General features: G+C 30.7%; 1 protein-coding gene and 1 pseudogene across 1 annotated transcript; both read right to left on the bottom strand.

The window, feature by feature from the left end:
• Window positions 1–5,875: 5,875 nt before the first annotated feature.
• LOC129308845 (EG45-like domain containing protein) lies at window positions 5,876–6,377 on the bottom strand (annotated as a pseudogene).
• A 3,296-nt stretch (window positions 6,378–9,673) lies between these two features.
• Window positions 9,674–10,819, bottom strand: LOC129310154 (EG45-like domain containing protein). The gene is made up of 3 exons (XM_054952021.1): window positions 10,650–10,819; window positions 9,956–10,232; window positions 9,674–9,852 (listed from the first exon to the last, which is right to left on the bottom strand). The coding sequence occupies exons 1-3, from the start codon at window positions 10,756–10,758 to the stop codon at window positions 9,846–9,848; spliced, it is 393 nt and encodes a 130-aa protein (XP_054807996.1). The 5' UTR covers window positions 10,759–10,819; the 3' UTR covers window positions 9,674–9,845.
• Between the last annotated feature and the right edge of the window lie 2,097 nt (window positions 10,820–12,916).

Raw genomic sequence — 12,916 nt, 5'->3', positions numbered from 1 at the left:
GTAGGGGTAGGGAGAGAAAGGATAAGAAAAAGAAGAAGAAGAAACGTAAGCATAATGGGTACTTAGACAAGGGGGATTGAATTTCTCTACTAAGAGCATTGAGAGTATTTTGTCAAAGGATCTTTAGTCAACAATGAAGATCTATATTGATGGCAAGATTTTGATTACTAATGCAAGAGTTGTAATCTAACGGCCTTGCTAAATCTCTTGCTACATGAAGATAACATGTTATTGGAGGTTAAGGTTAAAAACGGCAAAGGTGAAGAAGGACTTCAAAATAAAGCTACAAGGGTGGTCAGAGGGGAGGAAAGGGAGGTTACAGGTGATAGATGAAGGCCACCTATAATGAATGTGGGGCCTAAGGTAAAAAAAATGAACGTTTGTTTAGATTTAACAGAGGCTATTGGATGCTTTGTTTTTAATAGTTTAGGATCTATTTCATATCACCTCATAATATAAGCTACCTAGTAGTCCTTAAAAAATAATTTGTAATTGAATTTGCACCTATACCCTATATTTTATGTCATTGTAAATAGAGTGATGAAAATATGTATGAGATCCTTGATCTCATATACTCTCTCTCTCTCTCTCTATATATATATATATATATATATATTCTCTACGCACAATATATTGGTCATCATTAGTTTCTATGTACATAGGAAGTGTCATACGTAGAATACCATATATAACAATGACATTGTCCACATTGCGTACCTAAATTGAGTGAAGGGTATAGCTTACATTTATATGTTGAAAATTATGCTTAGGGCCAATCATTATATTGTAAACATTATTATTTAATGAATTTCTCTTTTTGTTATCATATCAATTACATGTTCACTATGATAACTGTATTCTTAAACAAACTATCGTGATTATTCTAAATATCTTTGGTCGGTTATCTATGAGGGATTATAAATGAAATAAGACTAGTATGACTTTAATTAATTATAGATATTTAAATCAAAGTCATAGGCACTTGAAAGCGTACAAGGTGCTGAACCAATTCCTTATGAGAAAGCTGTATGGTACAATTCATAAGCTTATCTCACATGTAACCATATTACTAAATCCTTTGACTTGAGATCATCATGAACTCCTATATAATGACTACTGAACTTTGATCTAATCAAAAGTTACCTTTGATCGGGTGATCATAAAAGCTATGATTGAGTTTAATGATATTCATGTAGAGAAATGTAAGTAGTCAAGATGAAATTTATCCCTCACATTAATTGAAAGATATTACTGGACCTCACGATAAGTAAAGCTAAGAAAATATATGACCATACTACAATGAAAAGGGTTTTTCTATTGCTATAGCCAATCCACTCATAGATCAAGTAAGTAATGTTCAAGTAAAGGAAAATGACAATTTCATATTTCACATTTGACCAAAATGTTGCTTGGCAAAAGGAATGTGATACGGTTATATGATAGGTTACATTGAATCATTGATCTCTATATGAATTGAGTAGTCACAATATTTTGCTAGAGACTACTTGTGACTTATGGGCTGTAGCATTATTGGCCTACTGCCAACTTTATATGGGCCTATAGGGTTGTACATAAACATAGCCTAACTCGAACTATAATATTCAAGTTTTTTGAATCTAAAATGTATCTAAATTCAATGAATAAAATTCTTTATTTAGGGTGAATAAATTATATATATATATATATATATATGTATTTGAATATTTATCTGATAAATATTTATGTATATAAAATAAAAATTCAAAATATAATGTGTGTGTGTGTGTGTTTTTTGAAATATGTGTATATATATTCATGTATATATATATATATATCATATCATATCATCATGTTAGTTTTAAATTTAAATTTATATGATAAATTAAATTTAATAACCAGCATGGTATAAGAAGATATCATATCAGTTGTATAATTTAAATTTATAACATAAATTTAAATTAAATATGATATCATAGATTAAATTTATGAGATAAATTTAATTAAATTTTCGTTGGCTCAAATATAATTTTTGAAATAGTTATGGTTATTTTCAAAAATTCAAGAGGAAGACTAAAAACCTTAATCTATATATTATAGAAAAGGGGGCGTGTTTTAAATATGAGTTAGAAAAAGTCTTGACAACAAAACACAGTGAGAGCCATGAAAACACCCTAGAGAAAAGAGAAGTTCGATATTTAAGAAAATGGACAGACATTTGAGCGCTAACACACTATTCGAGTTGAAAGTTATTCGTGTGGATACCGGTAGAGGGAGCAAATTTACATTGTCAGCTCCTAAGGACTGAAACACTTGAAGAAAACATGTGAGAAATTTGAAGCCAAAAAAGTAATTCTTTTATCCACCTTTACTTAAATGAATTTGATAGGTTCGTGATCATGAGTGGAGATTTGTTTTAATTTTTATTATTCCACTACGCCTCCCCAATCCAATAGTAAATGCTTCCTACCTGTACAAGTACAACCAAACAATCCATACATGATACAAAGAACGATAATTAATTCATTAAATATGTTTTAAAACAAAAAATTTCTAACTTTATAATTATCACTATTAAAAATAGAAAAAAAAAGAGATACGCAGCATATGTTCTAAAAAAAAATTAATAGATGTATACATGTAAAGTCATACATTGAGGGTTACTATGTTTGTATATAAGCATTTATGTGGATGCAGTTACCTTATTATGAACGATTATGGTAAAAAATTCTAATATATACCAAAATACTTTTGTTCCCTCCTAGAGGTGATATTGGTAAAAAAATTGAATGGACCAGACTATATATAAATAATTCTATTGAAACACATATAAGGACTGCAAGCTAGCTGAGACATATTGTGCATGAAAACCCGAAAATGAAGCCTCTATATTACATTATGATTTATGGCGCGCTGTTAATGGTGTGCGTGTTGTTCTTACTTATTTTATATTGTTGTTGTTGTTGTTGTGGTTATTTGTTTGTATTGTTATTATTAGAGATAATGAAACTTCTAGCACTAGTGTAGAATTTGTATTTTACGGGGAACTTTTAACATTGGTTAAAACACACCTGCTGTTGAAAGTAGAGGTGGTGACATTTTTGCAATATTAAAAACCAATACAGGACTTTCAACAAAGGGTGATGTGTCACCTACTGTTGAGAGTGGGATTTAAAAAAAATAAAAAATTGCCACTTTCAATAGGGAGTGGCTCTCACCCGCTGTTGAAATTCAACGGCGGGTGAGAACCACCCCCGGTTGAAAGCAAGAATTTAAAAAAAATATTTTTTTAAAAAATTCAACAATGGTTGATGTGTTGAAAGTGAGATTTCAATAGCGGGTGATGTGTCACCTGCTGTTGAATCTTATTCAACAGTGGGTGAGAGCCACCCCCTGTTGAAAGAAGGAATTAAAAAAAAAATTTAGATTCAACAAGTGATGTGTTGAAAGTGAAATTTCAACAGCGGGTAATGTGTCACCCATTGTTGAATCTTATTCAAATCCACATACAAAAAAAAAAAAAAATTGCCCCTCTTCTCCATTCATCATTTTCTTCCTCCTCCCCCACACCTCCCTCATGCCGTAACTTATGCCCTCTTCTCCATTATTCATCATCTTCTCCTCTCCTACATCTCTCTTGTTGGCCCATGCTCAATATCATCACGTTGGGAATGACTGAATTTACAAATGGGATAACTATATTTTTTAAAAGCTAATTTTATTGTTACTTGAATTAATTGGTTAATGTTTTAATTACAAATTTATACTTTAATTTAGATGTTTGACATTGCAGATCTATTTTTTGAGAAAGAGGTTAATGACATCCTCACACATTGGGCACAATATTTTGTGAATGGTATGTGAGGCTTAGGTAGTTTTTTAGAAAATTGTCTAAAACCATTTGAGTTTTGTGTAATTTCTATAAAATTTTGTATTGAAATTTGGATTATTTATATATATTAGAACTGGCTGGCTGGCAATAAATTATATAGAACATTTTCATTTGTAGTAATTGGGAAAATAAATATAAACAAAATTAATTTTTTTAAAAAATACTTTTAATAGCAATTCTGGCCATAACCGTTGTTGAAAGTCAACTTTTCATAGTGGCTCTTGCCTTGACCGATGTTAAAAGTGAACTTTTAGCGGCGGTTTTGAGACTTTAATTTTAACAATAGTTCTGGTCAAAATTGCTGTTAAAAGTCTTCTTGTTTTTTTTTTTTTAAATTCTACTAGCAACTTTCAACAGCAATATAGACCCATTATTGAAAATTTATTTTTGAAAGTGATTGGAAAATCACTATTAAAAGTCACATACTTTTAACATTTCTTAAAAAAAAAACAGCAATTGCAGAACTGCTATTAAAAATATTTTTTATCTGCTGTTAAAAACCTATCCTATAATAGCGTAGACATCAATTTGCTTCAGCTATCAATTTGGTTTCTTAAGTTTAATTTTATCAATTTGGTTCCATAAGTTTACTTTGATATATGTTTAAAAAGAAGATCATATGGTTAAAATTTCCTGTCATTGATAATAGAATATTGCTAGTAGTCATGTTACATGACTCGGTATATTAATGAAAATAAATATAATTATTTATATATAAAAAAATAGATTTTGAAATTCTAAAAAAAAAGACAATAAAATACAGTGTAGATGATTATATTAATCAAAATTAAACTAATTTGAAGATTAGTTTTCTCATTTAGTTATATATATACATGTCACATAAATTTGTGTTTCAAAATTTAAAGAATACACATGATAATTTAAAAAAATATGAAATACCAAATCAATAAAAACTGAACTTAAGAGATTAAATTGATAATTAAGATAAACTTGAATGATTAAAAATTTTATTATGTGTTGTTATTTTTTTACATTTTATTACCATATCAACTTCACTTGCTCCTTGTTATATGGATCCACTTAACAAAGTATTCTATTCCATGCACCCTGATAACGTTTTAATTAATAAAAAAACCCTCATTTTAAAATTTCAATAAACAAATTAAATGTAGCATTATTAGTTACATCCAAAGTGCCCCGAGGTAGAAGCACCAACAAAGGATTTGTATAGTTACAACTCGCAACCAAAATTGCCCGTTGCTCTCAATAATAGTGCCCACAGAACTTAATCCTCAACCAAGATACACAATCCTACTTCGGACTTTTGATGCACGTGCGCACATATATATATATATATATATTAATCGGAAATTATTGGTCTTATTACATATTACTATAGTCGATCGTGTTCTTCGAAGTTCAAGCCTCTTGTATTATTTCTACAAGTTATATCACGTACGTCTCTATTGAAACTGTGATTGGGGCCTCCTGGCATGTAGTTTTATATAATATATGATTTTGATGGCTCTGCATGCCATGATGCCATATTATTCTATTCATCTGGTTTTATTCCATTGTCGCTGCGACCTGACCATCCAAAGTTCCATTATTTCCTTTTCAACAGATATTCAACTGCAATTTTAAATTATGATCCCTTAATTAATAATAATATAATTGACCGATGCTTCCTCTTTCATTGTTCATTATTGTTCTGCATCAAGCATAAGAAAGAAATTAAATCTGATTAGCACGAGTCCAGAAATTAAAAAATACACTTTATTACTTAAAAAGCGTTAAACAAACTGAAACAATTGAGACATAGTTCAATGAACTATTTTCCTTGACGTACATATTATGTACGTGTTATTCACCATTAATTAACTGCAATGCTCCTAACTACATGTACAGTCGTATTCTCTCCCAGCCTGAAGCTTCATACCCTGATAATTAAACCAAAGAAAAATTCAGTAAAGTAAATAATTAATAAAATGCAATAATGTAATGATCATCGATTCATTGAAATAGAAGAGAGAGTTAATTATATAATTACTCGGTGTAGTCGATGTTGATTTTTCCTTCGTTAGGGTCAGCAATGAGGAGAAAGCTTCTTGGGAGAGATCGATGGTTCCTCTGCATGCCGGAGGAGGGCAGCGATCGACAATCGTGACGGTGACAGTTCCACTCCGGCAAGGCTGAGCCACCCCTTGGTTGGTCCCACCAGTGCACCTGACTGTGTATCTTCTTCCACATGCAGCTCCGTTGTTCCAGAGCGAGTCGCTCGCTGCTGCGATCATAGTTCCCTCGTTTTGGAATCCATAGCATGCAGATGCTGCAATAATTAAACCAACCACATCATATTTCAACATGATTAATTAGCAAGTTTAAGGCTGAAGACATTCTACGCAGAAGGTAACAATTAATGTGATTAATAGACTGTGGGATACTCACGAACGTATACAGTGTAAAAGGTGGCAGTTCCAGAAATAGCAGATGCCACTGAAACAAGGCTCATCAGAATGGCAAGCCCCATTACTAGCACTGCTTTCATTTTGAGAGCAATTTCACTTAATTGTTCTCCCCACTTGAATGTGTTTCATGAGAGATTAGTTCTCCTTTTATAGCAAAATCATTGCACATAAATTGTATATTTATTTATTGTCCCCACGAGAGACGGCCGGACTCTATATATTGACAAACTAGAAGTCCCTTGTTATTGAATGATACAATTAAATATTTTACAGTCATACATTTGAAAATAAAGTGACATAGATAATTGAAATAATATGACAAGTTTATTTTCACTTAAAAAAAATGGGCCCAGCATTAATTGGGTTTGCTCTTGTGGCCTTATAACCAGGACTCACCGGCCCACCTTGCATGAGAGACTAAAATAAGTTAAAATTAAAAAGTGGTAGCAGTTTGATTATCAATTTGTGTACATTGACAAAAGAAAATGTGTACATTGAGTAAATCTAGCAAGACAAAAAAAAAAAAAAATCTATCATTTGCTCTTAATATCGAGATGATTCCTAGTGTTTGTTGTTGGCCGAAAATGCTTAAGGCGGTATCTCACCCAAAAAAAAAAAAATCACTTTATAATTTGAATAAAAAATAAACTTAGCTTTGTTAGTTACCACCGAAGTACCCTGAGACGATGATGCTCCAATGCAGTTTTGTTAATTAGCCTTTGCTCTCAGTCTTGAGTCACAAGAACTCCAATGTAAGATTGTTAATTAGTTACAACCAAAGCCAACTGAGAACTTAAGTTAATACTGAGATACACAATTCAACTCAGGACTCTTGATTCATCTGCTCATATATGTACGTATTAGCTGGCATGCAACAGAAGTTGTTGGTCGTTTGTTAATACTATAATCGAACATGTTCCATAGAAGTTCAACCCACTTGTATAAAGCCAATTAAGTTGAGTTGGGTCAGGGCTTCTATATTCACAATTTGAGTACAAACAATTATAAACCAAACTAGCTATTGAACTAGTTAAGATGCTGATTCATGGTTCAATTGTCAGACCATGATGTGAACTATAATCTAACTGATTATGAATATTGATATATTTTAAATGTTACATGTTTAAAGTAGAAAAACATAATCATACATAGTAACAAAAATGAACGATTAAATTTCAAACAAAATAATATATAAAAATAATAATACCTTTAGAAAATGTAACTTTGAATCTTTACACTTAATCGAGTTTTGTTATAGGTTCCTACATATTTTTTCTCATGTTCTAAATCCCTTCATAAGTAGTGGTATCAGGACCTAGGTCATCGAAAAATAAAAATGTAGGGACCAGAAACATCAAAAAAAAGTGCAGAGATCTGTAGCAAAACTCGAGCAACTTGTAGAGACTCAAAGTTATGTTTTCTCAATTTAAAGAAAATACATAATTCATACATAGTTATTTCATTTTTTTTTCATTCCATAATGCTTGTTAGATATAAATATATATAAATTATGATTTAGCAATAAATTAAAATAATAAAATAATAACATGTTTGATTCAACCAATTTCTTGCTGATTTTAGCTGATTCAATTAGTTCTTGGCTGATTCTTAAATTTTTCAATTTTCTGTGGTAACCAAACCAAACTTGGGATAGGTTTAACTAGTTGAATTGACCAGTTTGATCCAATTATAATAACACTAGTTGTAATTATGCATTTGTACATATAATTAATTTCTTCATAGAAAATGCCGTAGAACATAATCATCCCATCCTTATTATAATAAAATTGATGTTTTAAATATTTTCAAGTTGAATAAGAAAAACTATTACATGAATTTACTTATTCAGAAACATCCAAATATTTCAATTATATCCCTATATACATTTTTTTAATCTTAGCTTGGTTCAAGTCAAGAGACTAGAGAGTACTAACAGTGGAGTTGTCGGAATAAAAAAAATCATTTGATATTTTAATACAACACCTTATAAATTTAATATTATCTGATAGTTAAGTTTACATCTATAAAAATAATTTGAGTCTTAATTCATTAATAATATTTTATTTTTGTTGAAAGCTTTCTACTTTTACGTAATTTTTATCAAATAAAATAAAAATATATTAAATTAATTATAACTAGTTCAACTACTGTTTAACCATATAGTTGAACCATTGACCCTTGACTTGGTGTCTTGCCCAATTTAATGCCCTGTTTGATTTTTAACTTTTCAAAAAATATAACTAATTGATTATTTCATTTTTTTAAAATTTTGCAAGAGATAAAAATTATTTTTTAATCTTAAAGACATATTTCACAACGATAAATGAATTATTAGATTATGTTAAGGATAAATTTGAACATGTAAAGTAAGATAATAGAAAAGTTCCTTTTTCTAGTTGCGAGGAGAACTGGGCCTTCAACTTTGCGAGAATTTTTTTTTTTTTGTGAACTAACAAATTAAAATTGATTCACGTGCATCAATTTCGAAATCCAACTAGTTTCTATGATTTGAAGTACTCTTTCACGTATTCATCGAAAGAGGCCATTTTTGCTTTGAACTTTTGTTTTCCCCTCCATTTGAATTGGAAGAAAATCTCATACCCTTGTGATACGTATTGGCATGCTACTTCTCTACGCTATGAATTGAAAAGGTATCATTAGTAATATTATCTTGATAAGGATCATTAGTAATATTATCAATTATATATATATATATATATAAAAGTAATATTATTAATTAATTATTAATTATTGAGAGAATCTAATACATATAATATACCTATACTTGGCGTTTGTCCATGTTGTGTAAGAATACAATTGCGCCCTTACATTCATGTGATGGTACTAGATCCTTTAACATCATGTAGAAAATAAGCTTGATCCTTTAACATAATGTATAAATTCTCTGAAATTGATATCCATAAATTGTTATGAAGTTTTTATTTTTTTCCCCTTATTTTATTATTTCTTATATAAAATATAAAATCTATTATCTGTTTCTTAAAATGATAAATTTCAGAAAATTCATGTGATGCTTGACGAACGCCAAGACACGTGTTTGGCTTGTTATGAGTGATTATCACGAAAAACAAATTAAAATATACTAAAATATTTGATAAATTCTCTCCTTGCATATATTGGCAAAACATTTTGGATTGTATAATCTAAAAATGAAAAAAAAGGGTACACCGTTTGGGAATTTAAGTTAAAGAGAACAAGCACTTTCAATTCGGTGTTATTATAATTAATTAAGTACCTGCTCCCTTTTCGTTGTTATATCCCGAATCACTCAAAAGAACGAAACGGTTACGAATATGATAAAACAAAAAAAACTATAAATAATAAAAATAAAAATAATTTTCGGGACAAAGAAAAATAATATAACAACAATAGTTTTATTAAAATGTTAAGGGCTACAGTCCATACATTGTCCATGGAAAATGATACTGTGTTATTTTCCATGAAGCACGTACATGTAACTAATGTACGTGTTATTAATTATTCTTATATGTATTATCATTTTTCTTGAGTATTCTCTTCCAGAAGCATTAGACCCTGAAAACACACCACAACAGAAAAGTCAGCACTAATAAAATGAACTTGAAATTAAATGTAACAGTACTGTAAAGGAAACAGAACAGGAAATATAGATACTTACTGGACATAGTCGATGTTGACTTTTCCGGCGTCAGGGTTAGCAATGACAGAGAAAGCTTCCTGAGAGAGATCGATGGTGGCTTGGCATCCCGGAGAAGGGCAGCGATCGACGATCTTGACGGTGACGCTTCCGCCTTTGCACGGCTGAGGCACACTGTTGGTGCCGCTGGTGCATGTGATCCTGTACATTTTGCCACATGCAGCTCCGTTGTTCCAGATTGAGTCGCTTGCTGCTGCTATCATAGTTCCTTGATCTTGATATCCATAGCATGCCGATGCTGCAGCCAATCAACCATTCACACGCCACCAATTAATGTCTCTCCCAGTGGCGGAAACAAGACAGGACTAACACCACGACTCCACGGATGTTCAATTTTTTCTTTGTATTATATACATGTGTTATATATTTAATTTCTGTCCAGCAAAGATCATGAAAACGTTGTATTATAATCGGTTTGATAACGCGGTTTGAACCATTAATCATTGAACCAGTACCATTAGATCTGTAGATTTTGAGTGCCTTAGTGTGTAGGGAAAAGTTATAGTACAAGTATTATTTTTTAAGGAAGCATGAAATACACACACATATAGGTGATCAGGATAAATATTAGTTAATTTAATTAAGTGGTGAGACTGAATGGAACCAATATATTAGAATAATAAGTACATGAATAAGTAGAGAGATGAATACTCACGAACATATACAGTGTAAAAGGTGGCGGTTCCAGCTGTAGCAGAAGCCACTGAGACAAAGCTCAAGATGGCTAGCCCCATTACTAACACTGCGTTCATTTTGAGAGCCATATCTTGTCGACCACGAAACTTATAATTTGGAAGTGAGAATTAAATGTTGTGTTCGTCGAAGTAAGGGGCATATATTGGTCCTTTTATAGCAAAATCTTATAGCCCATAAACATAAATTGTATTAATTTTTCCCCCAATAGGTGACGGTCTTCACACGTTTCTCCGGCCCGGCGGCTAGACTTGTGTGTGTGTGTGTCTAGAACCAGGACCATACCTTTGAATTTTTTTTTTTTTTCCCTCGTTGAAAATCTGGCATTTCGCTGTTAGCATTCGGTATGTTTCCACAAGTTACTGAAGAACTTTGATGCATTAACTGATAACCTTAAATACGTCGTCTGATGCTCAGAGCAGAGATCATTGAATGTATAATGCATACAATGACAAAAATTTCGACTGAAGTTTCTACATACTGACGCAATATATGGTATTTACAGCGTGGTGGGCAACATGTGTATGTACTATAACAATTAGTTCAAATTGTGAGAATTTGACAAAAAAAAAATTGGTTAAAGTATTGATAAGATATAAATATGCAAATTGAATTTTCTATATATTCATGTATTCATATAGTTGTGGGGAAAAAATCACATCAAACAATTTCATTGCCTCATATCTCATTTCTATTTATCTATTACCCTCTCTCTCTCTCTCTCTAAATCTCTTACAGATATGAGATAGATGACTTATACATTATCAACAATAGTTGGTTCAAATTGTTTGAGCCGTTTGGTTTTTTTCATAAGATTAATTAGCATCTAATAATGGCATAGGTTTAATTAAAAAGAAAGAAAAGATTATTTACTATATATTTATTTCAAAACATATAATGGAAGCATTTAATTGATTTTTTCCATACATAGCAATAGGGAAGGGATTATAATTTAGGGATATGCACAATGTGACTCAGTCAAAGTGACTAAAATGTGTACGCACTTAGCTTATGACTGTTCACCACCGAAAAGTCTAATATACGCTAAAAGAAATTCGTTCATTATATTGCTTGATTCTTGAAGTCCCCCTTTGGGGAAGGGACGTTGAATTTTTTTGTGTCGTCATGATACATCATACATCATTTCAGTTGAGCATTTAAAATTGGAAACGTATATGTATACTCTGGGGTTCTTCCGCAGGCGCCTGCCGTGATTTACGCATTTATTCACGCAATAAAAGTCCAAACCTTTGAAGCAAAATCTATGGAAATTCATTTAATAAGGTTTCATAAAAAATGGATAATTAATTTAAAAATAAATATTGTAGGAAATTTCCCGTTAGACAAAGGACGAAATGATATTATCTCTGTGTGTAGGAAATTTCCCGTTAGACAAAGGACGAGTGTGTGTGTGTGTAGGAAATTTCCCGTTAGACAAAGGACGAAATATCGACAAAGGACGAAATGATATTATCACTGTGTGTGTGTGTGTGTGTGTGTGTGTGTGTGTGTGTGTGTAGAGGATATCATCAATACACACACACACACAAATATTGTAGTTTTAATTTGATTGGTTAAAAAAAAAAACTCTCATTGGTTAATAAATTTAAGGCTAATGTTAATATTAAAATTTCTTTTAATTCATTAATAAGATTGAATTTATTTTTCATGTATTTTTAATTTACTTTCACAAGAACATTTGATGAGATTTAATTTATTTTTTTATTTTTTTATGTATTTTTAGTTTACTTTTAGTCCCATTTTTAAATTTCACTGATCGTTAGCATTAATTCTATCCACTATCCTTCTGTAATCGATGTACTTTCTCATATCTTTTTAATTTTTCTAATCAATAGGATTTAATTTTTTTAATTTTCATTTATTTTCTTGATTTGCTGTATTCAACATCAATTAACTTTTATCAACTATCATCCATAAACATTATTTATAAAAATGAGAAAAGGAAATAAAAAGAAGTTTAAGTTTGATTTAGATCATCAGTCTTTGTCTCATAATCTTAGCCCTTCAAACTATGGACAAGATAACATGGCACTGCTTAAGTATTTTAAATAGGCAAAACTTGAGTAATAGATGTTTCTTTTTAGTAGCCCTTTTTCACAAAAAAGAAGAAGAAGAAGAATGGGAACCAAAAAATACAAAAGAATATAATACAGTTAAAAAAAAAAAGTGGGATCCCTTTGGGTAGTTTCTTATATCCATATTTATAGA

The sequence above is a fragment of the Prosopis cineraria genome, unplaced genomic scaffold (assembly GCF_029017545.1).
Source record: "Prosopis cineraria cultivar Desert tree isolate PC_DT_omini unplaced genomic scaffold, ASM2901754v1 PC4, whole genome shotgun sequence".
In the NCBI taxonomy this organism is placed as follows: domain Eukaryota; kingdom Viridiplantae; phylum Streptophyta; class Magnoliopsida; order Fabales; family Fabaceae; genus Prosopis; species Prosopis cineraria.
Note: the sequence above shows the minus strand (reverse complement) of the source record. Positions and strands in the feature narration are given on the sequence as shown.